Source organism: Pieris rapae, chromosome 21 (assembly GCF_905147795.1).
Source record: "Pieris rapae chromosome 21, ilPieRapa1.1, whole genome shotgun sequence".
In the NCBI taxonomy this organism is placed as follows: Eukaryota; Metazoa; Arthropoda; class Insecta; order Lepidoptera; family Pieridae; genus Pieris; species Pieris rapae.
Window position 1 is genome coordinate 6,991,747 of NC_059529.1, and position 27,412 is coordinate 7,019,158.

At 34.3% G+C, this 27,412-nt stretch overlaps 2 protein-coding genes across 6 annotated transcripts in view; one reads left to right on the forward strand and one right to left on the reverse strand.

Moving 5' to 3' along the window:
- The window catches only part of LOC111000620 (NPC intracellular cholesterol transporter 1), a 52,993-nt gene extending 37,694 nt beyond the window's left edge, over positions 1–15,299 (forward strand). For 2 of the 4 annotated variants that reach the window (XM_045632916.1, XM_045632920.1), the window contains 12 exons: positions 150–351; positions 1,288–1,488; positions 2,128–2,296; positions 3,090–3,318; positions 4,075–4,212; positions 5,209–5,421; positions 6,270–6,373; positions 6,963–7,133; positions 7,221–7,316; positions 7,599–7,793; positions 8,397–8,484; positions 10,459–12,635. In XM_045632916.1, the coding sequence (XP_045488872.1) occupies positions 150–351; positions 1,288–1,488; positions 2,128–2,296; positions 3,090–3,318; positions 4,075–4,212; positions 5,209–5,421; positions 6,270–6,373; positions 6,963–7,133; positions 7,221–7,316; positions 7,599–7,793; positions 8,397–8,484; positions 10,459–10,586 (1,934 nt within the window). In that variant the 3' untranslated portion in view covers positions 10,587–12,635. Of the gene's footprint in view, positions 1–149; positions 352–1,287; positions 1,489–2,127; positions 2,297–3,089; positions 3,319–4,074; positions 4,213–5,208; positions 5,422–6,269; positions 6,374–6,962; positions 7,134–7,220; positions 7,317–7,598; positions 7,794–8,396; positions 8,485–10,458; positions 12,636–14,073 lie in introns of those variants that run through there. The other 2 variants (XM_045632919.1, XM_045632918.1) reach the window with 2 other exon arrangements.
- Positions 15,300–15,743: 444 nt separating this feature from the next.
- Positions 15,744–25,798, reverse strand: LOC110993947 (sarcoplasmic calcium-binding protein 1). Of its 2 annotated transcripts, none has more exons than XM_022260382.2 (4): positions 25,670–25,798; positions 20,943–21,109; positions 19,663–19,896; positions 15,744–17,512 (listed from the first exon to the last, which is right to left on the reverse strand). In XM_022260382.2, exons 1-4 carry the CDS (start codon positions 25,719–25,721, stop codon positions 17,390–17,392), a joined length of 576 nt encoding a protein of 191 aa, XP_022116074.2. In that variant the 5' UTR covers positions 25,722–25,798; the 3' UTR covers positions 15,744–17,389. The 2 variants fall into 2 exon arrangements, with proteins under 2 accessions (XP_022116074.2, XP_022116073.2); XM_022260381.2 differs by having other exon boundaries at positions 20,931–21,109.
- Positions 25,799–27,412: the final 1,614 nt, after the last annotated feature.

A 27,412-nucleotide genomic window follows, 5' to 3' on the forward strand; every position in this document is an offset into this window, starting at 1 on the left:
AAAATCCAGTTTCTACAACATATCAATGAACCTTCAATAGAATCGCACCCAACCCAAATTAACCTCAGAAAATATCTGATTATGGCTGATAGCCGGTTGCAGATGAACATGAACAAATAAAATATTAATTAATTTTATAAATCTTGCAGGTGTTTTAATAGTCCTAGCATCGGTGGTGTGCTCCATCGGTATTTTCGGGTATTCGGGCGTGGCAGCCACATTGATCATCGTCGAGGTGATACCCTTCCTGGTGCTCGCCGTAGGAGTGGACAACATCTTCATCCTGGTCCAAACCAATCAAAGGGAGGCGAGGAGACCCAACGAGACCATTGCTGAACACATCGGCAGGACGTGAGTTCAAAATATTAATTAATAAACTAAAATTAACTGATTCCGTGTAAAACACTATAGTACGGACGCGGAGCACGAAGAATTTCGTACAATGACCTTTGGGCCTGCTGCCAGTGGTTAAAAACATTTTTTTATAAGTACTAATATTAAAAACGGTAGGTTTGATTTTTATTTAGACTAAACGGCTTGATGGATTTATAAAAAGGAAAAGTTATGATTGCGACTAAGATTTGGTAAAAAAAAACATTTAATTTTAGTCAGAGGCATCTATTTCTGATGAACTATCAGATGTTTCGCCAGATACGTTACTACTTATATACTATACTATAACATATATACTACTTATAACAAAACAAACCAAAGTACATGTGCACCACCGCATGTCTTTATGGTTATGACTTTAGGTTTACAATCTCTGAATACGGCGGTCACTGCATCTGTGTGAGCGCAACGGCAATATGTTTATGCGCGAGCGACAAAGACATAAGATGACGGGTCATTGTACGAAATTCTTCGTGCTCCGCGTCCGTACTATACCAGGATGATGAGTCTGTCCACAAAAACTGTTTTGTTTGATTCGCGCGTATGTGTGCGTGCACGCAGAAATCGTAGTGCGTGCGCCAGTGAGCTTTGTGACTTATTGTTGCATTAATTTAAAATTTTTGTTTTTTTTTTATATTAAAATATATTTTAATATGTAAATGTTTAATGTAAAAAAAATATATAAAGTTTATTTAAAACTAAGTGTTTGATGTAGGGTTTACTAATTCTTTAGTTTTATTTTAAGTGTGTGTGTGTGTATGTGTGTATCTTTGCTTTTTTATCTAAAGAGAAAATATTTAAAACAAATAGTGGCACCCATCTCAACAATAATGCTCAATTACCTAAAATATCGTTATAATTATATATTTAATTAATAAAATTGTGCCTTTACAGTTTGGGTCAAGTTGGTCCCTCGATGTTCCTCACCTCAATATCGGAGTCCGTGTGCTTCTTCCTCGGAGCCCTAAGCGACATGCCGGCAGTGCGGGCCTTTGCCCTGTACGCGGGGGCAGCGTTGCTGGTCGACTTCCTGCTGCAGGTCACTTGCTTCGTGGCCTTGTTGGCTATTGACACCAGACGTCAAAATGCTAACAGGTAATTGGTCGTACTTGTAGTCTATGTGGTCTTCTCTTGTTTCATCCTCAGAAGGCTAATTACCTAGTTAAGTATATAAATAAATTAGTAGCGATACAACCGTTTTAGGTCTGTGCCTGAGATTTCTGTATCTGAATTATGGGCCATTTGCCTATTGGGCAAGACAAACGCTGTCAACATTTTGGGTCAGGGTAGCAATTAGGGGCCGTTCATGTATTACGCAAACAGAATTAAATTTATTTAGATTTACTACAATTTATCCCCCCCCCCTTCAAGAAAGAAGGGCTCTTGTCAACAAAAGTAAGCAAAGCTCTCAAAAATAATACAAGTACATACACGAATTAAGTTTTTGTAGCAATCCTCGCAAATGCATTTCGTTTCAAGCATAGACAAAAAATACTGTTCACGTAATCACCAAATAATAAAATCCAAACCCCCCCCCCCCCCCCCTATAGTGCTTACGTAATACTTGGACGACCCCTAATATATTTAAAAAATAATGGAATCAGGAATCTGATGTCGAGAACAAGAAGGCAGGAATGGTTTTATTTAAATTAGATTGGCTTATAAACAAACCCTGTCCTCTGCCAGTCAACTAGGCATTGACAGATTTTACAGAATAGCCCTGCTGAATTCCAGGTATGACATCTTCTGCTGCCTTTCGGGCAGTAAGACGGAAGTGAGCGAGAACACCGAAGGTGGCCTCTACAGCCTCTTCAGAGACGTGTATGTTCCTTTCCTCATGAAGAGGGAAGTGCGAGCCTCCGTTATGGTTATATTCTTCGCCTGGCTTTGCTCGTCTGTTGCGGTAAGTTTTTCATTCTCATACTTCTTCTTTGGAGAGTAAAAGATGTATATATTTATTTATATTTTAAAATCAACATACGCACTAGTTATATAAATATAATAATATTATAAATAAAAAAAAAATCAGTATTTATCAGATAAATTATGGAAATTATTTTGAATTTAAACTTAACGTATTCCCTTGATAATAATTAAATTAGAAACAATATTGTTTGTCATTGGTTTGGAGTAAATTAGGTATTAAATTTATTAAAACTAAATTAGGTAGATTTCATTTTAGTTTCCGGTTTAGTTATGTTCTCCATCTCTTTCTGTCATATTGTGTTTACGCTGTGAAGAAAAGAGATAGCTATTTCTTATCGGTGTCTAAATTTTTTTTAAGCCCTATTGATTTAAATTACAAAGTTATTTTTGTATGTAAATATTATATATTTTTTTATTATTTTTCAATGGTTTAAACTGATTTAAAAATGTTCAAGATAAGAGATGAATATCTTTAGAAGATTTAGTATATGTAAAATAAATTTGTTTTTATTAAGTCACTTGTGTTTGTAAATATTTAGATTTACCTTTTTGTACGTAAAACCAAAAAATACGTAGCATTTAATTTTTTATTACCCTCGAATGGGTAAATTTTTCCTTTTTCGGTGGATAACAGAACTACAAAATAAAAAATCAGATTATAATACAGTAGAATTTAGATCTTTGATTTTGGTCAATATAACCTGTATTCACTAAACGATGTCGTTAACGGTTTTGTATATAGAAAGTATTATTCGCATTTACCGTTTCAGGTCGCCCCCCACATAGACATAGGTTTGGATCAAGAGCTCTCCATGCCCCAAGACAGTTTCCAATTAAAATACTTCCAATACCTAACGAAATACCTAAACATCGGTCCACCGGTGTATTTCGTGGTCATGGAATCGGAGGCCTTGGATTATTCGGATGTGAAAGCGCAGAATATGATCTGTGGAACGAGGTGGTGTCGGCCGGATAGTGTTGCCAACCAATTGTATTCTGGTGAGTATATTACATTAATGCCAAAGAGGCCCAATCTAGTGTTATACAGCAATTTGTCACCCCCCACCTCTCAAAGTACAGTGTAACCTCTATATAACGACACTGAAGGGACTGCATTTTATGGCGTTATAGAGAGGTGTCGTTAAATGGAGAGAGAATAAATCAGAATTAGAAAAAGTAGTATATTTTAGAGTAGTCTTAGTAGTTACTAGTTATGTACACAAAAAGAATCTTATTTGAATACTATAGTGTATAGTATGTTATTTTTGTCTGACGTCTTTTGCTACACCAGTAATTTTTGTGTATTTTTTTACTTATTCATATCTTGTGATATTGAGGCATCTTGTTGATAAAGGAATTAATTTTCCAATAATTTAGCTGCTGCCAGAGCCTTTTTTCATGGTCAGCGGAGGCTCAGGCAGATCAGTCTCGTCTTTGTAAACAAAATAATGAATTTCTTAGAAAGTTCGGTATGCATGGTGCCGTCAGTGGAGTTTTATTAATTTTAGCAACTTAGGTACTTTTTATTACTCAATTGTTGTCGTTATTGAGGGTGTGTGATGCTATGTAGAGTATATCATTGTATGGTAGTCAAGCTAAACCAACCACCGTCAATCGACGCTTTCGAGACTGTTGTTAAATCGAGTGACGTTACATGGAGTTTACACTGTATTAAATAGTTGTACAGTACACGTGCGGAACCGTTCCAACTTGTTCCGACTGTCCCTTTATATTGAAAATGTACTTTTTTTTCAGCGTACCGTATTTCCAATGTGACGTACATAGCTCAGCCGCCGAACTCTTGGCTGGACGACTTCTTCGATTGGGCAGCTTCGCCTAGCAGTTGCTGCAAGTACTTCCCGGCTAACGAGAGCTTTTGCCCCAGTTCCTTTGGTGAGTTTTTCTGGTGGCTTTAATATTGTGGAATTAAAAAAAAAACTTGAAGCTTAAATACATAGTTTAGAAAATTTTGAAATACCCTCATTTAATATCAAGGTTTAAATTATGTATTATTTTTTGGCTAAAATAGGGTGCTCTATATATTTTTAACGATTTAAAAAAATATATTTAATATCATTTAAAGTAATTTTTATATTATTAGACATTTTAATATTTTTATGAGGCTGATATTCACTAAATAAATTCAAAGCCCTCGTTAAAAGTAAATTAATAAAGCCTTTTATAAATGTGACAAATACTTAAATGATCCCAATCCTTGGGATTTATTTGCTCCAGTTCAAACAATTTGTATTAAAAACCTTGGCGATTGAAAAGAGTGTCGGAAAGTTTCTTGCCAGTTTTTCTTGCCCGCTCTACGCCCTTGACTTGCGAACTGATTGTAAATTTACAATTAATTTAATTTGTTTTTTCTGACGTTCATAAGGGGCCGTTCACAAAATACGTCACACTGAAATCAGCATTTTTTGCCCCCCCCCCCCCCCATTGTCACGCTGTGTCACACTTTTTGTGACCCCCCCTAGAAATATTTCGTCACAAAAACTAAGACCCCCCTCCCCCTGCTGAGTATGATACATTCTAAATGATAGTAGACAAATTCTGAAAATTAAAAACATTTATTTAGTTGTTATAATAAAATTTAACAAAATTAATAAATATCTTTCATAACGAACATATAAATAATAAATAATATTTATATTATTCAGAAGTCCAAGGATTTTCTAAACGGGCCGAAATATCTAGAGTCGCGCCACAGAGCTAATGTTCATGTCAAAAAAATAATAAACGGCGAACGTCACGCTGCCCTATAGCCCCCCCTCCCCCCTTGTATGCGAACGTATTTTATGAACGGCCCCTAAGTGTACATGTTTACCTGGATGAATAAAGATATTTTTGTGTCTGAGTTTGAATTAATATAACGATTATTTCCAGGTAATCCACCATGCAACAAATGCAATATGCCGCTAGTGGGGCCGGAACAGCGTCCGACGCCTAGAGATTTTGAGCGTTACATCCCCTTCTTCCTTCAGGACAACCCCGAAGCCACCGGTTGCGTCAAGGCAGGTCATGCTGCGTATGGACAGGCCCTCAATTACCACATGTACAACAAGACACAGGCCAGGGTTGGCGCCACTTACTTCCAAGGTGAGCTGAATCTCTTTCTCTTTTATATCCCTATCCAAAAAAAGCCAAAATCTTTTTTTTCTGTATTTACAAAATTTAGCCAATTGCAATTTATTGTTATATATACTATAATATTAGTATATATAACAATAAATTGCAAAGTTATTGTTATATATACTAATATTATAAAGAGAAGGTTTTGTTATTTTTCTATTATTCTTAAAAAGATGGCTATAAAAAAGAACGTCCGTACAAAGTACATATCTCAGAAGGGAAACTTCTTTGTAAATTAATTATTAATGTAGAAGCCCCAATAGATGATCATGTACCAGTATATGATCACTCCACGGTTTTCTTTTTATAAAACAGGGGGCAAACGGGCAGGAGGCTCAACTGATGTTAAGTGATACCGCCCAAGGACACTCAATGTCAGAGGGCTCGCGAGTGCGTTGCCGGCCTTTTAAGAATTGTTTGTTTTATATTCAGACTGTTTAACAAAGTACTGCTGCGACGGGCATCGAACCGTGCAGCAATGTTGATCTGAAGAACTGGGTCTTTATATCTATGAAGAACCAGTCTGTCGCACAGATCCCCGTTATCCAGGACGTTGCGTCTACTGAATGCTGTCTCCGACACTATCGGCATATTTGTATGTTCGCAGAGTGAATTCACAGTAGCGATATTGTATATATTATGTGTTTAATATTATATATGTACTTTATTATCGCATTGGCTTAGTCTGTAATAATCAAAATTCAAATTCAAAATTTCAAATCAAATTTTTTGAATTTTGAATTTATTATCGCATTGGCCTAGTCTGTAATAATCAGTTATAATACAGTAGCAAATATTATTTTTTGAATTTCCAGGCTACCACACAGTACTGAAGACAAGTTCGGACTACTATTCGGCGTTACGGGCGGCGCGAGCGATCTCCGCCAACCTCACAGAGACACTGAATAAAAACTTACAGGTATTCTTTTATTACTGATCGGCTCCATCCTTTAAGAACTGGCAGTAAATTACTTATTGACGTTCATAAGTTTACATTGTCTTACTATAATTAAAATTTGAAGTGAAACTTTTATTACATCGTCTCAAACTTGTTGGTCTGTGTGACATGTCGCGTGACGGCCGGCCGCGGAGTGGGGATAAAGTGAAAGGCGCTCGTCATAGCAGCCAAGGCCAATATGGCGGCGCACATAGTTCGCACCAGCTGACCGTGTAGTGTATAGACTATTATTCATTTGTGCCAGTGCTCCACGCTATTTTAATATGTGTATAATCTAAATAATTGTTAAGTATTATGTCGTACTCTCTAAGACACTGAATTCAATAAAAATATTAGTTAGAGACTTAGTCTACTTTTATTAATCCCATTAACTTTCCAATTATTAAATTAAGATTGATAAAGCGATTTTATAACCTTAATGGAATATTATTCCAAAATGTTTTAGTTAAATGTCTATAATGTGAAAAAAAAATTCACTTTTACCGTGGTTTCATAAAACCACACAATCCTTTTTTTTAAATATATTATTATATATTTTTACTTTGAACAGGAAATGGGCAAGAACAAGACGGTGAACGTGTTCCCGTACTCCGTGTTCTACGTGTTCTACGAGCAATACCTGACGATGTGGCCGGACACGCTCAAGTCCATGGGCATCTCTGTTCTCTCCATCTTCATCGTCACCTTCGTGCTCATGGGCTTCGATCTCTTCTCGGCTCTGGTGAGTGCTGTACTTACCTTAGGATTTAATTTTTTTTTTACAATTCTGATTAATGAAACAAGAATTAAAATGATGACGATATTTCAGGTGGTGGTGGTGACGATCACCATGATTGTGGTGAACCTGGGAGGACTCATGTACTGGTGGGGAATCAGTCTTAATGCTGTGTCGCTGGTCAACTTGGTGAGTTTTTTTTTTAATTTATTCTTTAGCTTAAGTTGTATTTTATTTAACTTCGGATGCTATAGAATTATTTCTTCTTAATCCCTCGTTTCATGATTTCCTTAAAATTAAATAAACAATAATTATTTAATAAAATTTAAATAAATAATATAAATAAATAAACAATATTGTTTATTATAGTACATTTTTTTATTTCTTCTTCTAAGATTCTTGTTCTAAGAGTTGATGTCTAAAATAAAATGTCTGACGATAAGTGATTAATATACATTTGATAATTTCCAGGTGATGGCGGTGGGCATAGCCGTGGAGTTCTGCTCCCACCTGGTGCACAGCTTCAGTGTGTCTCCGGGCGACAGTCGGGTGGCGAGGGCCTCCGCGGCCCTTACCAGGATGGGCAGCTCCGTCCTCTCGGGCATCACGCTCACCAAGTTCGGAGGCATCATCGTGCTGGGAACGGCCAAGAGTCAGATCTTCCAGGTGAGTGGCGGCTGATATCGATCCTTTATTCTTGAATTTGCTTTCTTGAACCTTATTAGGACTGGCCGGCCATATCTGGCTTTTACAGACAATTTTTTATATAGGCAGTTTATTAGTATATCAAATTAATTTAGATAAGCATAAACACCTCGGCCAACTTAATATTTTCAATAAATTGTTTAAATGATATTTAAAAAAGATTGTTATGTACATGTGTTTAAAGTTTTACTTCGTTATATAAGAAGCAACTTTTTCTATAACTAAAATGCAGTACAGATTAACATATACCAATAAATAAATTATTAGTAATCAAATAATATTTATTTATTCACAGTGTTTATTGTACTGTTAGGAAACAAGTGATCTAAATATAAAAATACTAGAATATACAACTCGAACATAGTTATCGATTTCCATGCCACCTAAACCTAACTTCATTGTGTTAATTTTGTGTCACGGTGCGCGCGCATCGTAACAATCATTTTTCTCCATCGCGCCAAAATAAGTATAACTTCAGAAATTGTTACATTTAAAAATTAAATTTAAATACTAATAGAAAAAAAGTAAGGATGTGACTGTCTCTATATTAATTATATTCCACAGGTATTCTACTTCCGAATGTACCTTGGAATCGTGTTATTCGGAGCTGCCCACGGCCTCATCTTCCTGCCCGTTATGCTCAGCTATATCGGTAAGTGATCGTACACTTTCACTATACACTATTACACTAGGGAATCTTAAGGTGATTGGTAACTAGGTAAACACTTTCTTTTTTAATTGAGCGGTAAATGTCATGTTGATGACAGGAGCAATGATGTCACTGTCAGCTGTCATATGTCACAGAGCGTCACGTTTGCAAGCTCTTTCTTTTTCTTAAGAAACTGTGCTCTATGATAGACCATAAATTATAGATTTGTGTGTTATCTATTAAATTATTTTTATTTATAATTTTTGTTTGTTGTTTTTTTTTATTATTTTGTGCTGTGTAAACGTTAATAGTTGTCAAACAAATTAATTAAATATTTTTTAAAGATTCTATATATTTAATAATATATTATTAGGAATCGTCTAGTTAGCTACATATCTCTTAAGATCCTTCACTATATCTATATAACATATCACCACTTTTGACAGCATTTTTTACATTTTGGTAGAATTTTGAATTTATATCTTACAATTGTTTAAATGGAATATATTTAAGTAAACGAGATTTACGAGAAAAAGATAAGACATTTCGTAATTGAGTCTTGACAATTTAAAATATTTCCGAACCAATTTTTAAAATGCCGGCAGCGCATTTGGGAGTCTGGCAGTCTTATTGTCCATGGGCGGCGGTATCACTTACCATCAAGCCAGCCTTCTGCCCGTTTGCCACTCTTAACAAAAAAAAACTAATATTATATAGTATTGAATCATTATTATTTGATCTATAAATAACGTATGACATTGACAGCGCTTAAAACTACTTTTGAACTTGGGATACAAATTGTGTACAATCGAACTGGCATTTTGTTTTCTAGCAAAAATATCAAAAAAGCTAGTCTTGTCTTTATCTCGTGTCAAACGTGAAATTTAAGTTCTTGTATATTCACAAATTCCTCGTTATTTTTATTTGCACCATATCCTCTTGTATATTGGACCTTGCTTTTTTTCGCTTTACTAATATTTCGTTGCTATCTTTAGTTTTTTATTTGTATATTTTGCGAAAGTTGAGTATTAAATTCAGTGAAGTGTCTAAATATTTGGAGACCAGAAAAGTCTGTCTGTTTCACTGTACTTTGAATGCTTGAGGCTGCTTTGGCTAAAAGCGAGTCTACCAAAGGTGATTTTATTACAAAGGGTAGGTATAAATAATATGCAATAGTATATTCGCTTATAAATAAAACCATTTATTTCACACCAATTAATAAGTCCATATGTTGTTAGTATAGTAAAACTTATAACTATGTTAGTAAAATTATAAAAAATATATATTTAATTCATTAGTCTACGTTGATTTGAGACACCAGGTATATGGGTGTGTATATGATCCCAGTGTCTCAAAACAACACATTCGGGCTTATATCACCATCAGGATATTGTTGGTACTCGCACGAACACCACCCATCAGTGAGGCTGTGAATGCATTATTATATTGAACTTATAAATTACGATTCTCATTATTATTGTTATACAATGTTTTTTTTTCGATTTCTAATGGGTGGTATCAGTTGTTTTTTGCTTTTTGTTGTACAATATTTGTTTGAAACGGATTACGATAATCACACATAATTACAAACTTCATTTCTGGCGTTCAAGTATTATATTATAACACAATTTTTGGTGATTTTTAACAACAATAGTAGACATTACTCTGTGGACATTTTTTGTATCTAAATTTATGTGGCGAACAGTCGCTATTGATTTAATCACGTTTATATTATTAAACCCGTAGTTTTAATCCCCCTCCATCTCTGTAACGCATCGTAACGTTTTACAAGACTCCCCAAATTCATTTCGTTAATGCTTCAATGCTTCGTTTTAATAGGACAAAATCGTTTCGATAAAAACTAAAAATATTACATTTTTACAATTTCCATATTTATAACAACTGGTGTAACTCACCTCTAACAAAAAGATTTACAATTGTTCGTAGAAGGTAAGTCAGGCGAGTTGTGTTTTGCAGGTTCGCCCGTGAACAGGCAGAAGATAGCCAATCAGATGCTGCGAGGCAAGGAGATGGGCGTGGCCGAGACCTCGCTCACTCGAGTAAGCCCTTACAGGCAATATCACTTTGACGCGCTTCCCGCTTAACGAGACTGAACGATTCCTTGGATCCGCCAACGGCTTAGGGACAATGGGGCAAAATGGGCAAAAGACATTTCAAACCCAATTGTTAAAAAATATCATTTTAATAATTGAAATTCATTTATCTTGCTCCAATATATAAAATTGTTATTTGCTATAAATGTGCCTAAAAAATTAATGAGTCACAAAGTGAATTTTATGGCTGAATTTGAGTGTTGACATTTTTGGATGTAATTAAGAAAGCCTTGCTACGAAACTAGATAATTTTAGATTGGTCCTTTATTTTTTATATTGAATATTTTTGATGTTTAGATTTTCTAGAAGTTTTTGGCGTTTTCCAAATTTTGAAAATTGATATGGAAAGCCCAGTTCTATTTATGGATTTTTGTTGTTTAATTTTAGATCACTATTTTGTATTTATTTTTAGCAAGTTGTAAATATTCATGCATTTTCATATTACCGCAATTCACAATTAATATAATTTTATTAAAAATGCTTTTTAACAAACAAAGTTTGGCCCTCGCTTTCAATTTTTTAACAGAAACACACAGGTTATATACCTATATATGAGTATTAAATTATTACACCCATTTTGAATTTAAACAAAGCAACAACAGACCAATATTGTCCGCCAATTCTTAATATTTAACTAAAAGAACTGGGCTGTAAACTGCTTATTGAAGTGAAACTTCTAGTGCAACTTCCAACAAGGTTGCGTTAAACGTTTAACGCCCCTACGAGGGGGATAGAAAGAGACAAAGCTAGAGTTAATGCTTCCTAATTCCATTGTCGAAGTTTCACTTCTTTAACGTGAAGTTTATTTCACGCACTATTTATTTTTGTAATCCGCATCGTTCAATCTCGTTACTAACTCGGAGGTCGGAAAATTTATAGAAATATGCAAAAAAACCATTTACTTCGTATATTTCCAGTCGACTTTACCGACCTCTGGACTAACTTTGTGGGTTTAACCACTGCAATGTATCGGTTAATCGATGGGTTTTCTTCTCCCAAAGCATTTATGTGAACTCAATTCAAAGTTAATTGAGACTTAACCGCTGGTTGGTTTATGGTTATGCATGTTTAGATGGACAGACGTCATTCCTAGTTATTCGAATTTAATTTTATTTGTTTACGTCACCGGCTCGCCATTGCACTGTACTTAAGCGTACTCGATGTACTTAGAGCGAAGTGTGAAGAAAGCTTGCAACATTGAGCACAAGGCTTCAAAGCGAAACGGTCGCCGATTATTTTTGTATAATTAATTAATATAATCTATATTTTTATTCGTTTGCTTCATGTGAAAATGAGATATGTGTAAGTCGTTGTGTATCGATGTTTTGTTAATCTGCGGAGAGATTGACTCTGACATTCCTAGCTTTAGTGAGGGTAGTTCGTGATACCAAATACTAGAGTCAATATCTTTTATGATTCAGTAGTTCATCCAGTGATGTAGGATTAAGCGAAGGCCCTGGATACGTTGAATGCGATATATCGAATATTATTTATTTCTCACTTTTGGAGGGTAGTCCAGGCCTTTTGTGTAAATGCTGACGTCACTGGTTGTAGTTACGCCGTTAGGTTGCACATTGTATTTTCCAACTAACATGGGTAAATTGGCAACTAACCCATGGTGCTGGGTCAATATCAATTGACAATACAGATGACATATTCTTGCAGGTACGTCTATGACCTGGGAGAAAGAACAAATTATTTTTATTTTATTTTGGGGAGTATTTTCTTTTGTAATTTTAGGTATTATTCTTGTGATGTATTCTATGAGATTACCTACGTTCCTATGATTTCGAATAGTTCTGCGAGATTTCTTGTTTCTGAATTGCATAGTTTAATACACGTCTACGTAAAATTCTTAGTATAACGTATACGTGCAAAGCGTATGAATAGTGAAATTATTTATTAGAATTCAGAAACATTAACTTCAATTCTTCAGAATCTCTACTTAAAATAGTACTTAATTAGGAGGAACACATCCAAAGGTTTTGGTTAAATGTAACTGATAATTGTAAAGTGTGAAATAAATTTCGTTTATTATTATTTTTGTTTTATTTTTTGTTGAGCACCTGCATGTTTTAGCTTACGCATGCCCCGTGATTAGATTAAGCGAGGTCCAATATTAAATGATTTTGTTTAATAGGATGAGGAACTTCTCAGTGCAAGTGAAAACAGCGTAAGGATTCATTTATTATGCACCTCATTCGGTCGTTCATGTATTACCTAAGCATATTTACTGCATTTTATATCGAAATCCCCCCCCCCCCCATGTCAGCAAAAGTTAAGAATCCTCAAAAATGCATGTCGTTTTCAAGCATAGACAATGTGTGGGTAAACGTTGACGTAATCACAAAATAATATACAGATCCCCCCCCCCACCCTCTATAGTGCTTACGTAATATTTGAACGACCCCCTTAACACACACACACAAGATTCACAGTTGAGATATGTTAACTGTAAGTCATAGTATGCGTATATCCAGTATGTATCTCGACTCTATATCGTATTCTTAAATCATATGTTGTCGAATCACTTACAGCACAGATTAAATATAATAGACTAGGGGCAATGAAGCAGTTACATAGTGATTAGCCGTCCATGGACATGGGGCTTACGATTGTGTTGCAGGCCCTTAAGGATGCTATACGCTCTTTCTTAAAGGTTTCCTATTATACTGGTATAAAATTCATCGCATTTTCTTAGAATTCGAAAATTAAGAGACTAAAAAAATTTTTTTTAAGCGTTGGGTAGATATGCTATTAATATAGAGAGCTATGACCGGCAAGTTTACATTACGGTTAGTATGTATAGCTCGGAAGTCTTGGGTTCGATTCTCAAGAAATAGTTGTTTTTGGTTTTTATGTTCCTAATTTTACTACTGACATAAGTATGCATTATACGCCAGTCTTAAAGGATAGATTGTTTTCGTGAAAGTAGAGAAGAAAAGATCGCACCAATTTCTAAAAAGCTGACAAATCATTGGCGAGCTCTGGCATTAGCAAGCGGCTTTATCACTTAACATTAGGTGAACCCGTTTGACACCCGTTCTATAAAAAAAACACCGCTAACATGGGACCATAGATAAAACCATAGTTTATGGGACCATAGACAATAGTTAGAAAGTATTTTTAAGAGTTTTATAATCTTAATACATGTACTATCGAAACAATTGGACGTTACTTTGAGGGCTCATGTTAAACATTAACTAATATTTCAGATTGTTTTGTATTTTATTAATGTAAATAGAGCTTTATAGTACGCTGCTTTCAAATTGTTACGATAGTTACAGAACACTGTACTATCGCCCAAATTAACGCGCTTTTCGACTTGAATTTCGTAGCAATCCGAAATCAAATCGACTAATGTCTCAACAAATATTTTAATATAAAATACATTTGCGGCAAATAATTGTGACACAAGAGCTTTGGGCTATAGTACATGAAATATCACAGCATATCGCTAGCATTGACCCTTTTCTAGGCATAACCCGTCGCCGGGGACACTGGCGGGTTGGGCCGGGGGGGGACACCTACGGCAGTCTAGACTCCACGCCAGCTGAGCCCCACGCAACTACGAGTGGCGATTCGCTTACACAAGAAATGTGAGCGGATAAACAGGATATAAACTGTACTTAGCTGTACAGATAACACTGAAATGTAAATTGTCAGTGTCAAAAATATTGCGCTCGATTACACGATAAGACTTTTAAACGTTAATAAAGAAATCTGTCGCTGATTTGAAGTTCCGAAGGACTTCAGAATTTTATTTGAGAAAATTGTTTCAGTTTGTATAGATTCGTTGGTGAATTATATGGATTGTCTATCAAAGAACTATATAAAATATAACGCAACTGTAAGTTGTCGATATTATTAAATATATAATAGATAATATGTAAGAATGTTTTCTTAAGAAAACTTGCTAAGCGAAATATCAATTATCAAAAGTAGCGTCGAAAATACGATATGATTTTTCGACAGCTTATTATTAAGAAATAAATTATAATCGACTATTATACGAAAATTGTGAAAACTTTCATATTATAAATGTTTATTAGGCCTAGAAACTAAATTAATTATTAAAATTAACAAAATAGAAACTTATTAAAATCTCGTAAACATTTAAATGAAATTATATGTATTTAGGTAATGAGAATCCACTTATCAGAGTACGAGATGAAAATTGAAGAATTCTTATATAGACTGTACCTATGACCAAAAAATCCACTAAAGTTAATATTATTTTAAAATTTCAATGTTTTAACTAATAAGGGTTTTAATGTATTATTACTTAATAAACTATTTTTTTTAAGTTCGCCTCTTCGTATTCTATGGGTTTATTATTAATAATACCATCAATCAAATTGATATTCAAATACGCTAAATCCAAAGCAAATAAGGGCATTCTGATAAACAAAAAGACCAAACTAAAAAGGTAAGGTAAACAAGGATTTGATATACGCGGGCCCTGCTTAGCTAAGTCCTGATTATGATTACCTACCCTTAGTCAACGTCCTATTAACTTTTGCGTTTAGATTAGGCAATATTTCCATTGTTATAATTAATGTGTATATTAGAAAATTTATATAATACGTGTTGCTGTATATAATGTACTTAGCAGGTTTTTTAAATATAGCTATATGTAAATGGCAAAGTTTTTGTGATCTTTCATATTCAATAAATAGAGTTTTTAATAAATTATAAAATCTTGATTTGTATGTTATTTTTTACTTTACATGAATTTCCCGTTGGATGTCGAGTTTATTTTTATTCACCTGGTATGTGCGACCCTCATCTCAAAGTCGTAGCTTTGAACACCAGCTATGCACTAATGTACTTTCTATAACATGCTCGTAAGGTGAAGAAAAACATTCTGAGAAAACCGTTATCCAAACAGTCACGCGTGGCTGGTATAGAATGCTAAGCACATTCTGGCAAATGAAAACAGAAATCTATAGCACACATCTAAGCTCAGTATAGCGCCATTCCAAATTACAAAGTCAGAAAAAAATAAAAATCAAGTTAATATGGTTTTGTATGTCTTTTCGATACATCAAAGTTCGCAGTTTTATTTTTATTTGTACGCTCTTTGTTTACGTAAATTAAAGTGTACTCAGTACATTGTGATAGTTTTTATTATAATGAAACAATATGAAAACTTAAAAATTTATTTCAAAATAAATATTTACATTAACATCCATGACTAGAATAGCAGCCTTTAGCACAAAATTGTCGTTAGAGTATCCGATTATTTTAACATAGACAATAATGGCACACTCTGAATTAAATATAGATGTTCAATTATGTCCGGATAGTTCGGCTGTTTCAGCACAGAGGAATCAGTCCACCACGTAGTCCTGGAATGCGTAGCTGTGGCCTGTACCGAATTTAGCCAGCGCGGGGCCTGTAGCAAATTTTGTCAAAGGGCCCTTCTCCGGTACACATGTTTTTTTTTAAATCTAATTTCGACAAATTTAAGGATAGACTTAGAATTTTAGTTTTTTAATGTGGATGCAAGATATTACGTTATGTAAATTAATATTTTTTATTAGGGTTACGGGTAAATTTGTGGGGCCCGTAGCATTTGCTACTCTTGCTACGTGGTTTATCCGGCACCGTCTGTGGCAAACCAACGTACAGAAATCCTCGGAGGTTACTACCAAGCGCGACTTCTGTTCTTCTGGGAAGCTTAGCCAGGACTTTATCCACAACGGACCTAGTACGAGCTAAGTGGAACTGAGTTCACCAACCTATAACCTGTTCTGATATCGTAGACCAGCGACAAAAAACTCAAATATAGATTGCTAGAATGCTTAAGTTTACTTGAAGTATGGACTAGGAACTTAGTTACAAAATAATCCTCATGTTTGTCAAACGGCACTCTTACATTATCATGATTTAAAATATTATTGCTGTATTTGAATGCTTAGAAGTATTCATTCAATCAGTAAACATTCCAAAAACACTAAGGACGGAAAATTCAAGAAAACAAACAAAACTAAAACTAGCGTAATATACCTTATTAAATTCTTAAAACATATTTCACACTTTAAATTTAACATGAACAATGCAATAACAGAATTTGCAATAGATCAGAAATTCGGAACACATCTATTTTAAGCCCCGCTCTGTGATATTTTTAAGTATTAATGTAAATGTATTTATGGTTTCGTTTATTTTCGTTGGATCTAATATTTCATATGTGCATTGTGCGATGAGACTTAAAACGCACAAAGGACTGACAGCGATTAGTATTGTTTGATTTGCTTTTTTAAAAGAGTACCGAGAGTTTTTTACGGTTTTTTTTCTTGGCCAACACCCCCTGTCTTCTTTGCCGATGAGTAGGGATGCCAACAGGTTCGAATTTAATGACTTGGAATAAGCGATAGCTTGATGATCTTATGTTCCAAAATAAACGTATTTTTTTTATGAACAACATACCTATGTCCAAATCTTTCCACGCTTTTGACGTATCTTAAAGTCTGTTTTTTCAAGCTCCGCCTCGCTTAAGATAGTGAAAAAGCATTCCATACGGAGGCCTTGTGAAAACTGTTTTTTATTGATGAAAGAAGTTCATGCGCACACAGAGACATTACAACTCCGCAGATTAAACTTGTGTATTAAACCACATTTTAGAAAGGATGTACGCGTATATGTATGTGTATAATGCGATCCTTTATTTATCTCGATGATTATTTCATAGCTTTTAAAGTATATAAAATAATCATTAAGTATCCAACGAAAATATTTAAAAAGAAATCAGTCACTCAAATAGATCTTAACATAAATCTTAATGATTATTAAAGTTCTAATGGACCGAAGAGTAGGTTGGCTGAGCAGTTCTCGTTTTGGTCAGCCAAGAATTGAGCGAAGAGTTCTTGATATCTCGATAAGGAAATGCCACCTTTTCTTCTATCGTCATCCTGAAAAATAAACGTTATTTAAAAATGGTCGGTCTTTAAAAGCAGAGTCAAAGTCAAAATAACTTTATTCATATAGGTAAACATTACAATTATGATCAATGGTTATATTAATTCTAAATTTACATTTACTACCAGTTCGCAAGTCAAGGGCGTTGAGCGGGCAAGAAGAACTGGCAAGAAACTTTCCGCCACCCATTTTTAATCGCTAAAATAGATTTATACAAATTGTTTAAATTGGAGAATATCAATCACAAGGATTAGGATCATTTAAATATTCGTCATATTTATAATAATCTCTATTGATTAATTTACGTTTGACGAGAGCTTTGAATTCTCTAATTTCGCTTTTTTAAAACAATTTCTATACAAGAAGTCTTTTATCTTCTGAAGCCTGGTTGGTCGTACGCTTAAATTAGTCCTGTTTCAAGCATAATACTAGTGAAAGTCACCACAGTTTGAAAATCGTTTATATTTTTTTGGCACGTAGCTAATTTGTGACACAAGCCGTCGATTTTTGGATTAAGGCAAGTTCCTTCACGATGTTAAATGCGCACATATAAAGCCCATTGGTAAATCCCGAGAATCGAACCTTTGACCTCAGGAATGCGAGACGCGCGTAACCCACTTAGCCAACACTATACTAATGTAGACGATAGGTCAGTGATAAACTATAAAAAATCCTAAACCTGGTTAACAGAAGCGTTTAATATAAAACGTAACATTCCACGTAATATTGAAATTTGGAGCCCCGCCAATCTGGATTAGATATTTTTATTCATTGATTCGAATTTATTAGACAATATGCAACATCGTAAATACTGTTGTGAGAATTCAACTAAACAAAAAAACTATAAAAATGTTATAAGATAATTTGGAAAGCAACATTTTCTTATGGCAATTTACTATTCAATAAATATCATATAATTTTTGAGATATATAAGTATGTATTAGCAGTCGATCTTGCTCTCGTCATACTAAAATCGTGGACATAATTAATGGGTTGGACATAATTGTTGAGCAATATTGTCATTACATATACTGCCAACCAGGGCCGGATTAAGGGGAACGCACCCGGGGCCAGGGCGTTAGTGGGGTCCAACAATAGACCCTTCGGAGAGAAAAAAAATCCGACTACTAAACATCTTTTCTTTAGATATTTTTTTGCCTTTTTACCTTTACCGTTGTACAGAGATGCTTATTTTCTATTTAAATTCTGTTAATTCATAAATCTATATTTATGTTGTTAAACAGTAAAATAATCTCTTCTGGAGATTGAAAAACTGAAAACATTGTTCATTCTATTTGGAAAATAATTTGGCCATGCCATTTCTCCTTTGTTATCTTAAGTTCTCCAGACCTCTAAATCCGGTACTGCTGCCAACATAGCAAATCATACTTAAGATAAGTACGCTGTTAACAAGTCAGCCAAGTGATATTATTTAGATTGAAATTTACTATGTTCATAACATGAATTTAAAAATTTTACATAAACATAAACAAGTCAAAAAGTTACATAATCTTATTACAAAACTAATATCAAATAAATATACCACCTATAATACTAAACTATTATAACCAAAATAGCTTTTGTAATCAAACGAACTGATACTCATTAAAATCGTGATTGGCATAACTATTCGGAGACGTTTGCCAAAACGCACGTAATATTTCCTAGAAAAGCGTAATTTGACGTAAAATATATACACATATCTCTACATACGATTTAGTCTCACTGGTAAACCATTCATAATTACATTGTTATTATCGTCAAACAATAATTGGTTTCAAGATGAATTGAATTCGTGGCAAGCACTTGATTATTTAGTTATAAAAGGATTATCGCTGATGAAAGTTAATATTTTATCATCACAAATTATGATTAAATGCGCTTAAATCACATCGTAATATAATAAAAGATTAAATTCAAGACAGCTAAGTATAGTAAAAATTTTTTCACTTTCTATTAATTTATAGAATAGTTCACTAATGGGCAGGAGGCTCATTGTCGGAAATCGACACTCACAATGCCAGAATTCTCGCGATTACGTTGTTCACTTTTCGTAAAACTTAGTCGAATGGGTTCGGAAATACTCCAGTCCTCGACGTCCGCGATACGACGGACATGATATGATAAAGAAGAAATAACTTACGTTTAACAATGAGTTGTAGGCGTCATCAATGACTTTAATGTCTTCCACAATCATACGTTGAATGCAGTCATAACGGAACTCTTCAACTCCCATCAGACCATCAGCATTGATGTCTATCATCCTAAAGTTAGTTTCGATAAACGCCTTCATCGCTTGGGGAAAATCTTCGTATTTCTTTCCTACGCAGGTGTTTTTCACTGCTTGCTTAAATTCTTCTACCGAAACTGTGCCGTCCTGTAAATCGTGACTATGAAAACGATAGAATTTCGGGAGATCAAGCTAAGCGTGCGATATAAAGCGTGCAACATACAGCAGATACTGCATACATACAGTTTTTACATCCAGTGTTACGGATAGACTACTAAACAAAGTAACTGGAAACAAGACAGGTAGAAACATTTTATATAAGGCCTAAGGAAGAGAGAGAGAAAGATGGAGATTGATTAAGGTCACGTTACTTAACTTGAGAGATTATAAGACCCAACAGGAGAAGTTAAATATGAATTTTGGACTTGCTGGTTTTTCAAATCCAGTTTATCCGAATTATGTTTTCATGACCATTCTTTAAAACTTATTGAACTCAACCATGCTGTTGGTTTAAAAATATACTCAGAGATGTAATTAGATATTATAATAATTTAATTAACATGTGTAAGTGTAACGTGTGATTTATTCCGTCCGGGAGTCCGTTACGCGTAGTCCTAAATCATTTTAATCAAATTTAAACTGTAATTTTCCCTCAGTTGACAAACAACAAATAATAATAGCCAGTAATTACAATTAAATTAAAAAAATCAACCAGTAATAGTGTAGTATTTACAATAATAAATTGTTGTAAATATTTTTTCTGGTACTTAAAAATGTAAGTTATATTCATCGGAAAGCTCGTTAATATCTGTTATACAGCTTGTCCACTCTTCTCGGTGTTTAGCTTTACGTAGCTACATAGGGCCAGCTGATCTACCCATATTATCTTCTCATCTTTTTATTTGTCTTTCTCGTCTTCTTTTGTCATAGATAGCAACTCCGACGCTTCCGTCAAAGCAAGTTCATTATTTAAAATTTAATTGTATCCATCATTTGCTATTATAACATCTTTAAGGCTACGATTTTAATAAGATTTATTGGCTCAGAGATTTCAAAGTTCGATTAAGCGTTCTGATCTTTAAAAGCGTTTACAATTAAAGCTACACCCAGATGCCTACAATGCTCTAAAAGCGACCGACTAAGCTCTGCTAAGCCTGGCTAATGTAAGTGTGATAACCGACATAGTCTGGCACCTTATCGAAGTCAGCGAGCCTAGAGATCTCCTCCCAGAGGTTGATCATGATGTTCTGGTATTTTTGAAGCCGGGCCGCACTGCAGTCCCCTTTGCCTTCGAGGACACACGTCCGCAAAGCGAGACATTGGAAGTCGTGTGAGTCAAGATAACCGTTGTTATCGATATCTGGAAAAAACATAAAATAAACATAAAATTTTTGAAACCTCGCTGGCAGAAAATATTCAAAAAATATAACTCGAAAACTACAAAAAATCGCGGAACATATATGGGGTATTTTCGTACACCCCAGGTTTTATCGACGTCACTATTTGCACCACCTGTATATAAATAGACATTACATCACAAACGTCAGTGAATCAAGCTTATAAAAACAATTTGAAAAATTCACTTGTGGGTGTAAACTCTATTTAAATTCTTGATTAAATACACTACACATAACAATTAACTGTTAATTGTTTGGCAACAGAAACATATAAAACAATTGAATCTGTATTTTTGCAATGGTAATTAACAACCTTCCTCATTTCTTCGCCAAATTATTTTATACAGCTGTCGTAAGAGTTAAATAATTGGTCTTTGTTTTCATTTCTTTGTTAGGTAGTTTAACGGGAAAGGTAAGAAAGCACCTATTATTATTTAAGTTTTATCAAGAGTGAAATTTGCCCACGGACATAGTTAACCATCACGCGATGCCGAGGCTATGCAATTGCTTGACACCACGGGCTGTGAAGACTGAAAAGAACAAAACCATTTGAAAGAGTAAATTAGTGTTAGTGCACGACTGTCTTCAGTGTTAAACAGCGAGTGAAAGAATACACATGAATACTAGAACAGAGCGTCTTACATTTATTGAAGTTATACTTCTTTTGGCGCGATGGAGAAAAATGATGAGAGTGAATTTTTACGAGACACGCGCACGCCGACACCTGAATTCGACATCGTAAAGTTAGGTCTAGGTCGCATGAAAATCGATAACTATGTTCAAGTTGTATGTTCTAGTATTTCTATATTTAGAACACGTGTTTCGTAACAGTACAATTAAGCAGTGTGAATAAATAAATATTATCTTGGTGTTTTTAAATCAATTTCATATACGAATGTGTATTTACTTATAATTTATTTATTTAAATAAAATATTTTTGATTAATTTTCATATTTATCGTTAATCACTACTTACTGCATTTTAGTTATTTTTTTTCCATACCCCAAAGAAGTATAACTTCTTACGCGTGTACATAAGTACCCACACTCTATTTTAGAGTATAAGTAAGTAAATAAGTAGTATAAGTAGTGTTAATGGACACTTTTCTATGTTGAATATTAGTAAATTAGATTAGAGTTAAACTCCTCGTTTAATTTAATTAATTGGAGTTAAAAGTCGTAAGTTAGGCTAAACCGTAATTTTGTTAACGAATAAATGCGTAATTTTCCCAATTCAAGCGGTTTTCACCAGTCGTAATCAGCGAGAGTTATTTTCTTGAAATGGCGTTAAATTAAAGACTTATAAAATTTATTTTTGAAATGAAACTTCCTTAGGCGCATGAGTGTAATTTTTTATGGATGAAACGTCACGAAAATGTGCAGCGTTTTTTTGGAATAAAAGGGAGAGATTGAGACCGATTGAAAGAGAGAGTGAGAAAGGGAGAAATCGTGAAAAAATACTACTACTACTACGCTATTGGTTGATGTATTCGTTTAATAGTTACATATTAGAAATTTAGAAGACAATTCTGTCGCATAACGTCTTGTGCAGTAAACGCAGATTTTTATTTATTAATTATATTATCATTAGCACGTACACCAGTGTACACGATCAACTATTGGGGCTTTTGCTAGGGTAATAATGAATTGTATATCATAATAGTCTATAGGATAATATCACAAAATCATCTTATTTGTCATAAATCGTTTTATTACCTTCCTGAACTTAATTATGTTCGCGTTGTTTCTAATTTCTATGTTAGGTATATAAAAATATAACTGTGTAAAAATGTTAAATTTCTCTCGCGATGACAAATGTACCAATTGATTTGGCGAAGCCGAAGACAATAGAATGTATGCCAAGATCTCACCTTTCGTAACATTCGGTTTGATGGGTTTCGTCTTGTCACCTTGTTATACGATGCGATTAACGCATGAATTAAAAAAAAATCAGTTTAGGTCTTGGCCTCAGATATCTGAATCTGTTTCATGATCATTTTAAAATCTAATGGCAAGTAGGTGATCAGCCTCCAGTGCCTGATACACTTCGTCGACTGTTTGGGTCGGACTATTCGGTTTCCTCACCATGTTTTCCTTCATCGTTCGAGTAAATGTTAAATATGCACATAGAAAGAAAGTCCATTGGTGCACAGTCTGGGATCGAACCTACGACCTCAGGTATGAAAGTCGCACGCTGAAGCCTCTAGGCCAACACTGCACTGCATGAATATTAGCCCTTAATTATTATTGGTCTTATTATACAAAAGTTTATTGTATCTGGATTGTAGCCGTGTTAATTGTACTATAGTCCACGTCCAAGCTGATTATGTCAATGTAGAGCTACAACTCTTTGGATCTGGGTTTTTTATATTATCTGCGTCTGTATTTTTAATATGTAATCACATTCTTAGCATATTGTCCTAGTCACAATAGCGTGCAAATATTCGTACATAATTTGGCGAATTATTTTTAAACTTAATTTCATATACAGTATAAAATCAATAGCTTGTTTATTTCCATGTTTCACTTAAATAATGTTTCAAAAAAATAATAGATTTAGTCGTTTTAATAATTCGCTGGCAATTATATTATAAACATGGCACTCTGTTACCGATGGTGAGGTCAGGTCGGGAAGGCTTTGTCCAAGAAGTACTTCAAAAGACACAAGTTAAAAGTTCTTAGAACTCACGAGCATGGCGAATATTATAAAAGTTCTTTAAGCGACAGAGGTATTTCAGGACCGTATCAAGTGGAGGTCCCTGCCTACTCTGACTCTGTATCTCTGTCTCTGCCTCCGACCGGGAAAAAGGCGTTAATATAGTCGTGTATAAAATAACATAATTAGTCGATGTCCGGCCATAAAAAAGTGTATAATTTCTTCACATATCTACTTCAACAGTTGTCTTTTAGACTCAGATAAAACATGTTAATTCCCTTCCGATACTACCGCAAGTGTTAATTGTCACACTGACAGTATGACGCATTGACAGTCAGGCTAAAACACGAGTGTTGGTAATATCACGTTTAACAAATTAAATAAAAAAATATTCTTTTCTTGTTGTTTTATTATCTATTAGCAGGTGTATATCGAATATATAGCATTTTCACTGTCGTATCGTTGCCCAATAAAATTATCTACTTTGTAATTGATCGTAAAGATTTATTTACGTTCGAAGTGTGCTAATTTAGTGCCAATAGACTAACATTCAATGCCAATGTGAGGTTCATGTCAGATCAACTGAAAATACTTCTAACGCCTACGCAATTAATTAGGCTGTGACAGATAGATCAAGGCTGATTTTAGTTCAGATGTTTTGGATTATTTTAAGGAAAAGCACAACTCAAATACCTAAACATCGTAATTAAAAAATCGTCGAATAGCAAACCACTGTCGGGGTTTTTAATTTGGGTAGATAGCTTGTGGCAGCTTTAAGTTTCTGCTACGCACGTAGACCATCTACGAGTAATTAGTAGGATTTTTTTCAAATGGTGGTTGTTTAGTATCTATACAATTTCAGAACTGAGTAACACGCTTTGATATATAAAATAATAGTATAATTAGGCTGAGATAGATAGAGCACGAAACTAAGTACCATTTCCATAAAGGTATATTTTATGTAGTAATAAGTATATAAAACTCTGGTATTAGCTCATTTTCGTTGTAAAACTTTATTCTAGATTGAACCAAGTTTGAGAACCGCGCTTGGCACCAGACTTAGCACTAAATACGATCTCCCTATGAGATTTTGACACACGGGGGTTCAAATTCATGCTGTGCAGTGTTGGCCTACACCAAATAACTGGCGAAAATTAAAGTATTAAATGTAATAAAATTCCTCTGTTTATTGTCATTAAATATTGCTTCTTTAGGCTTTGTGGGCTTCTGTAGCTTCGCGATAATTTTCTTCGTAAGAAAGTGGTAATTGCGCTAGTAAGAAAACCATTGGTCCAGAGCTGGCATTCTATTAAAATATTTTTTTAATATTTTTTTTAGTATAAATAAAAAGTGTATTAAATAATATAATCTTCAATTATATTTCAAGAATTTAAGCATCTCTTTGAGTATGCATGGGATCAATTAGTAATCTGTCAAAGTTGGATGCTTGCAATAGATTAATTAAAATAGCTGTCAAACCAATTGCTGATACGCTAACAAGAATGTTGTTGACAGTTATATTTTATCACAATATTTATAATAAATTACTATTATACTAACTTTGTGGTAAAAACTGAGTAAACATTGTTTATTAAGACTTTAATATTTTTAGTTTGTGAATGAATAAATTATTCAATAAATATAACTGCGTTTCATTTTACATGATTTTTTTAAATGACTATAATATATTAATAAATTTGATCTACAAAAATATGTATTGGTAATTCAAAGTTTAACATTTCCGGCATCTAAAAACTTATAAATAAATAAACAAATAACCAGTAGTAGCTCAAACATTAGTGTCCAAATTTTAATTAATACATTTTTAACAAATTTTCCATAATCAAAACTATAAAAATTCCCCTTACCGTAAAGGTATCTTACGACGAATGCAACTCTGTTATCCCAAGTATAGGCCATTGTTATTCAGCTCTCAACGTGAAATTAGACACAGGTTCACAGATCGGTCGCGTCTTTTAAACTAAACTCTGTAAGACTCGTGGCCCGTCACTAAACAGTCAACTAAATATATCTGTCGGTACACAGTTTAATATTTACAGTTGGACAGTTAAAAACCCAATTGCTGCTTTGCACTTACTGACTAGGTTTCACAATTTGTGTAAGTCCTTAAATCGTGCGTGTTTTTAACGTACGGAGCACGTAGAGTCTTTTAAATTAATATGATATATCCGTGATCATTTTTAATTTATGGAAGAAAATGCATAAAAATATATATCATATTGTTTTAGAGAGAAATAATAATATAAGGGGAATGTTAAAAGAGGTTTATTCATACACATTTTTATTTTAGTGTGGAGTCATTCTTATTCATTGATTTTGAAAGCAATCATTCTTACTGTTTTACGTCCTTTACAATGCTTACAAATAACACTAACGTGGATATATACACGTTTATATGTGCCAGTTTAGTTTTATTTAAATATACAGTAGTCCTAAAAGTAAACCAAAAAGTGTTATACTGGTTCTATAAGTCTGTGGCAGTCATGTATCGGCTCAGTTTCATTGTGTTTGGCAGTACAGGTGCTTCGAAACAGGAATAAATGGTTACACCAATTAATATCGCGAGCTGAATCACGAATCGATGAATATGTAGGTGACCAAATTAGCTGTTTACGTTATGTCGTTTGATACGTTAATAAATTGTTCTGAAAAGAACAGTTTATACGTTTACGTTATGTCGTATGATACGCGAATAAATTGTTCTGAAAAGAACAGTTGTACGTTTGCGTAAGATACAAGTGTGTTCTGAAAAGAACAGTTTTATCAGTGTTGTCGCATAGGCTGTAGGCATATCGAAGTGATCTCAAGAGAGCACATCCGAACGCTTCAGCCGCTGCGCGCAGAAAAGGGTCAAATTTTTGCCGCGCCTCGCTTTTGTTGAAACACGAGTCAGGTAGCGAAAGATCCCTTACGACCACACCCTGCGCGTATTGGCTGAACGTTTTAAGTCAACATGTCATTACTACTTTTAAGGATAGTCTAAGTTTTTTATACAAATGTATCTATTTTTGTAAAATATTATTCATTCTATATTCAAGATTCAATATACACGCTTATATACTCAGTTCCATCTTCAACCTCTTCTCGGCAAGTTATTAGGGAGTTTTATTTTATCTACAACCAATTATTCCTAAAGTGAAATAACCCCCTAAAGTGGTGACCCCAGAAGAACGCAAACGCCCTGGAAGAACACAAGGCCTAGAAGACAAACCTCCGAGAAGAACACCAACCAATCGAAGATGTCGAACTCACAAAATTCCGGTGCAGAGCGTCAAGTATCATCACAATCGTCGAGCCAAGAAGTCTCCGGTACCTCACTGTCGCTGCGCCAAGTCAACACGCCGTCTCAACACATCGCAGCCGCCACGACTCTCGTACCTGCATCACCAACACCTCCAGTGCAACCACAGCATCAACCTACTATCGACACCCTCATCGGTGAAATAAGAAGGTTGTCTTTGGAAGTTGCTGAGTTACGAGCACAACGCTCGCGGAATGCATCAAGAAATCACCACGAAAGCCGACGTGAATCACCGATGGAAGACCGAAGCCGTAGAAAATCTCCAATGCCGTACTGCTATTATCATAAT

Excerpts from the sequence above, each read along its gene's own strand:
- LOC110993947 (XM_022260381.2), bottom strand. The coding sequence starts at position 25,721 with ATGGCCTATACTTGGGATAACAGAGTTGCATTCGTCGTAAGATACCTT. Across the intron at positions 21,110-25,669 it reads CGTCGTAAGATACCTTTACG|ATATCGATAACAACGGTTAT; the intron begins GTAAGGGGAATT and ends TGTTTTTTCCAG. Across the intron at positions 17,513-19,662 it reads CCTACAACTCATTGTTAAAC|GATGACGATAGAAGAAAAGG; the intron begins GTAAGTTATTTC and ends TTTATTTTTCAG.